Raw genomic sequence first — 6,000 nt, 5'->3', positions numbered from 1 at the left:
CGTGGCATTACATGCGGCAGGCATGCGCCAGACAAGAACACTAAGGAAATCAGCCCAGTTGGCGCTGCCATGTGAGGAGCGGTGCTCCATGAAAGTGCATATAATGAGCCATCTGAGGGGACTAGTTCATTTAGAAGCCAACTAGTTGTGCAGCTCCACTGACCCCATAAAGAACACTAACTCTGTAACCAAGGGGGTTGCCGCATGGCTCCCTACTCTCCGATGTTAAACTACTCTCTAGTTTCAATAAAACTATCCAGCATCCAGTTACACCATGCATCCTGTTAATTTAATCAAATCAAGAATTAAGGCAGATCTACAGCTTGTGACAAATATCCGTACACCCCAAACCACAAGCCATTCTCGATGCCGTTCACTACTTCAAGGACCCTATGGATCAGAGCCCTATGGGCCATTGTGGAAAACACCAGTTACAGGGTTTCATCCAGGACACTGAACATGCATGCCATTTCCCAGCAGCCTCCAGTATACGTAGGAGATACTAGTCATCTCATCAGGCATGACCTCCAGCCAACATAACTTGATTATAAAAACTGGCCAGAAATGAGGACGTGACTCTTAGCAACCCTGAAGTCAAATGACAATGTTGCAGATGATGCAGGAAACAGTCCTAAAGTCATTTGGTGTAGCGCCGGCGACGTGTGACATTATCATAAACTGGAAAGATATTAATAAAACGTAAGGAACAAGCACATCCCAAATCACACCCTATTACCAGTGTGTTGTAGAAGTGTTGAAAAATGGAGGGAATAAGGTGCCGTTTAGGACAAATTCTACTTCAGCACCAGGAAGTGTAAATGGTAGGAACAAAAATGACAGAGCAGGTGAATCCATCACATTTATTAATCATGAAGTAAAAGCAGAAAAATGTATATATGTAATATGGAAAACGGTTTTCAGTACAAAGTCACCTAGCTTCCAATAAAATACAAATATTTTAAAGAATGTCCAAAGTAATAATGTCACCCCTTCAGAATCAGGACCTCAACTCCTAAATCAGTCCCAAATGGCAATCTAATCCCTAAAGGTGCTGGTGGAATGTAGGGCACTTAATAGGGAACATGGTGCAATTTGGAACACCTATTTATCATATCACCGCAAAAAGAGGATTTTAAATCACAGGAATCCTTTCCATCTTTTTCTACCCAACACACACAAACACACACACACACACACACACACACACACACAAACACACACACACACACACACACACACACACAAACACACACACACACACACACACACACACACACACACACACACCTCAAAAAACTTAAACACAAATAAAGTTAAAACTCTTTTGCCCATCTGTCATTCTAACCCTATGTGACCTGCCTCTCTCTATTGTTTACAGAAACAAGCTGCAGCCTTTGAGCCTGAGGATCCAGTGTGACTGTCTTAAAGAGCCCACTCCACTACCCACCCTACCATGCATAACACACTGTACTGAGCTGTTACGTGATCCAGGACACGTCCCAAATTGGACCCCCTTTCCTATGGAGCGCACCACTTACCAACAGGGCCCAGGGGTGCAATATAAAGTAAAATGGGGCGTCTTATGCATGGATGGAACAAGCACACATCAAAGCTACTTCACCTTCACTGCTTTAACTGAAGCAAAACAAACAAAAAAAACTTCTCTGTAGGTTATTTCAAAGTTCACACACCTTGGAAATGTTTTTGTGGACATTTCTTAATGACTGAAAAGGGAAAATCCTGCAAACCTGATATTTAAAACACGCAATAATTATGCAGAGGAAAAATAAAGTTCCACCTACAGTTGGAAATATTCAAGGCTGGACAGGAAGAAATAAATTCATCAGGAGGCGGGGCTGGTTGTACCCTAAACTGAACCCCCTCACATATATTTCTGGTCAGAAGTAGTGCACTACGTGAGCAGTAGGCTGTTGTTTAGCATGCAGCCAGGGTCTCAATGACAGTCAATGTAGCCTGGAGGCCCTGGTGAACAAAGTATTCAAGCCTCCAAAGCCTGTTCTATTTACTACCCCCCCCCCTTCCGCCTCCCTGTGAACGAACACACACACACACCCACACACACACACACACCCACACACACACAGGAGAGGCTGTGTCACATATGCCTGCTTATTTAATGAGTCTAACTGTGTGTGCTCTACAGTGCGTGCCCCTCTGGCTAGTCTCGTGTATTCGACCATAAGTTTGGAAGAAAATCTGTCTCCTCTGTTATATTTGGTTTGCTGCATCCAGTAGCACAAAAAGGTAGACAAAGCAGGATGGAAGTATGGGGGGAAAACCTAAATCACTACATTGACTGTACATACAACGGTAGGACAATTCACGGTTATAAGTAAAGTGGTACAGTACAAAAAGCTATATAATATCAAACCTTTATTAGAAAGCACATAATACATTGAGGATGAAAAATATATATAACTGCCTTTTTCATATAGAGCTAAAACCAACATTTTTAATCAAAAACCTCCAAAAAGAAATCTAGCGCCACATCCACATATTCTAGTATCATTGCTTTTAGTCAGGGCATTAAGGCAGTATAGAGATAGGTTGCATAGAGTGGATAGGTCTATGTGATCCGTGCTAAACATTTAATAACATATCATATATCAAAGGACACAGTGAAAAGTCATTCAAAACCCCCTCACCGCCCACACAATTATAAAATATGTTAGGAAGCATATGAAATAAACAGGGAATTAGGAAATCTAATCACAATAATTGGTTCAGAGAATCGGATGTTATTACAGCATCAATAAAAGCAACCCCTCCCTCCCCAACATACATGCAAGAAAATACACAACACTGAAATGCCCTTTTTGTCCAGTTGCTTTTCTCCCTCTCCAATTGGGTTATTTTCCAGTAGAAGCCATTAATTTACACAATAATTTGACATCATTCAAATCACAGGGGTATGAATTTAAAGAGTCACATGGACCTTTGTGTATGTAGTTCTGCCTTAGTGTTATACCACAGTGAGCACAGCAACATCAAATCAAACCAGAAAGCTTGACTAGGCACAGAAATGAAACAAGGAATGCTATCAAAAAAATATTCTGTTTCCCTCCCTCAGCCGTTCTGACATGACTAAAAAAGAATCTGCAACATCTACACGTCCTGAAGTTAAACTAGTCTCCACTGGTATTACATCTCCTTCCCCTCAACAGACCGTGTTCTAAATGGCACTCCATTCCCAACATAATGGGGAGCCACCAAGAGGCTCTGGTGAAAAGCAGTGCACATTAATAGGGAATAGAGTGTCATTTGTAAGGCAGACACTATCCCTAAATAACCAACAATCCATCACTAGATGCTGTCCATGGCTTTGAACTCGCTGAGGGCCTGGACAGGGTTGACAACCTTCTTCTGGGATGACCTCTTCATCTAAGGCAAAAAAAAAAGAAAAAATAATAAGATACCACTGTTATTGGAAAGATCCAAAAATACTGTCCATTTTAAAGGGATCGTTTGTCCAAGACAAGATTAGATAAGATGGCATGGATACAATTTAGATGGAAAATATTGTCTGTTTATCTAAGACAAGATGAGATAACATTGATATAACAGAGTCCGTTGTTGAACAGACAACATAAAACAATTACATACAGGGGCCAGTATCTCAGACACAGACTAAGTCCTGGATGCAAACATTCAAAATAGATGCTATATTCAATGTTTGCATCCAAACACTCAATATACGTAACGCCAACAAGAATATAGAAGCCATTAAAAACAAAGCTATTAGCTGGGGCAAGGCCAACATGAGACACCAGCGTGACTCCTCGGTACTGACATGCAACACACGAGTCCAACCAATACCTTGTTGTTGGATCGGTCTTCCTGCTTCTCTCTCTTGACCAGGGGCTTCTTCTCTGGAGCTTTCATCTTCCAGGAAATAGCTGGCATGTTCAGGGACTGCATGCCCATGGACTTCTGGTACTTGGTGGACGCCACGTAGCTAGCCTTGACCGTGGACACCACAGTGTTCATCAAGTTCTTCGCTGCTTGGATCAGAGACATGGCACTGTCCACCTGGAGGGAGTGGAAGAGGAAGAGATGATGCAGAGAGAGAAGCTCTCTGATTAGCCAGGGATCAATGTGTAAGTCGTCCTCTTGACCACAAATCTAGGATCAGATGACTGCACATCCCATTTAGAATTTGAGGTTGGGGATAAAACACAGATCATAACTGTCTTATTATGTCCAATTAGCTATATAGTACACCATGTTTGACCAGTGACAAATGGAAAAACACAGCTCCATAGGGCGCAATAGGGCCCCTGGTTAAATGCAGTGCATAATTAGTACGGTGTCATTTGTGAGCACCCTATATCCGACCCTAGATCAGCAGTTAGAGGAAACATGTATTTTGGGCTGTAATGTTTTCACCATCACCACCACCAGTGTGATCGGAGGAAGAGGAAATTAGCCTTCTGGCCTGGAGTTTTTAATCCTATAATATTTCATGTATACATTGCAATTTTAACGATCAAATACATTCAATAAATCAATCAGTAAATGTCTGTGATCTGTGTCCAGCCTTGGCCAGTGTCTCAGGGTGAATTCCAAAAGGCAGACTATTCCTTAGTGCACTACTTTTACTGCAAGAGTAGCACACAGCCGAGGAAATAGGGTGCCATTTGGGTCACGTCCCAAATGTCATCTGTGGTGGGGTTGGGTGTACCTGGCTCTCTAGGAATGCTTGGGAAACCTCCTGTTAGGGCAAAGGGAGAGAGGGAACTTGAACTTTAATACTTGTACTTTAAGAAGGCCAGTTAATAAAAGTGCAAGTGAAGGTATTTCCATGGCCCAGCCTCGTGCGCTCCGGGGCAGGGTGGCAGGGCGTGACAGGATACAGCCCCAGCAGAAGTGCATGGTGGACACAACAACGCATCAAAGGGTGACAAACATGGGTGGTGCGCAAACGGCAACTCTATTCCCTTTAAAGTGCACTACGGCTGATCCGATCCCGTAAGGCCAAAATGACCTGTGGGCCAGGTAGTGCACTAAAAAATGAATAGGGTGCCATTTGGACAGAACGCTGGTGGGCTTGGCTCAATAGGGAAAGATTTACAGTGTTTTATTTTATAACAGAATCAAGCAAAGTGAAATAAATAATACAGTAATGTAAGCCAGAGGAAGGTTGGGAGAACAAAAGGCATAGAAACAGTCTACCTCAGTCACAGCTTTGTTATTCTTTCCCTAAAACCTAAAAAATGCCGTGGAGGCAGAACAAACAGAACAGAGCTTGACAGGTAGGTACTTTATTCTAGCCAATATTTCCTTTAGTTCAGAAGTAAATCTTAATTGTATTTATTTTACTCGAGTCTCCTTTCCCTTGCCTCCTCTTCTAAATCACTTGGCAGGGAAAATATTAAGTTCCTCCTCTTTGACCTTCTCTGATGAATTTTAAGAAGCAGGCAAGGAAACAAGGTTACGGAGAATCAAGGAAAGACAATTAAAATTCTCTGTGTTGCTTGGTTCTGCTGTCTGACAGAACAGGTCCCAGGTGTTCTACTGAATGACAGACATTGTCTGGGGCAGGACCGAGGGGCATTCCAAAATGGCGCCCTATTGCCTATATGGGCACTACTGTTCAAATCGGGGCCCAATAGGCCCTGGTCAAAATGAACGCAGTACAAAGGGGGGCATTTGGGATTCCCCCAACTGGAGCAGCAGAAGGTAGGATGGACAAGACAGGGTTGATATTTGAAGATTCTGGGGAAAGGTCAACCATAACGACATCTGAGACTGTGGTGCCTTTCCAAATGGCACTAAACTTCCTTTCTAATGCTCTACTTCAGTGGCCCAGACACTCAAACCCCAGGCTCCAGCCAAAGGCCACGCCCACTGAAGTGCCTTCTCATGCAAGGACCATAAGTTGGATAACGGAGCAAAACATCTGATTGGCCACAGAAACTGATTGTGTGCAAGAGCAAGAACATACATAGGTAAAGCAACATTTAAAAAACGTTTGCATCC

The 6,000-nt window shown here is 42.9% G+C and overlaps 1 protein-coding gene across 2 annotated transcripts in view; it reads right to left on the bottom strand.

Moving 5' to 3' along the window:
* Positions 1–2,377: 2,377 nt before the first annotated feature.
* Positions 2,378–6,000, bottom strand: part of ctnna1 (catenin (cadherin-associated protein), alpha 1) — a 132,473-nt gene continuing 128,850 nt past the window's right edge. Inside the window, exons 19-21 of one of the 2 annotated variants that reach the window (XM_013133582.4) lie at positions 4,703–4,732; positions 3,838–4,050; positions 2,378–3,402 (exon numbers count right to left, since the gene is read on the bottom strand). In XM_013133582.4, the coding sequence (XP_012989036.3) occupies positions 3,325–3,402; positions 3,838–4,050; positions 4,703–4,732 (321 nt within the window). In that variant the 3' untranslated portion in view covers positions 2,378–3,324. The remainder of the gene's footprint in view (positions 3,403–3,837; positions 4,051–4,702; positions 4,733–6,000) is intronic. The other variant, XM_029119554.2, reaches the window with a different exon arrangement.

Source organism: Esox lucius, chromosome 4 (assembly GCF_011004845.1).
Source record: "Esox lucius isolate fEsoLuc1 chromosome 4, fEsoLuc1.pri, whole genome shotgun sequence".
Taxonomy (NCBI): Eukaryota; Metazoa; Chordata; class Actinopteri; order Esociformes; family Esocidae; genus Esox; species Esox lucius.
The sequence above is the reverse complement of the archived record's forward strand: the minus strand, read 5'-3'. Positions and strand labels throughout refer to the sequence as shown.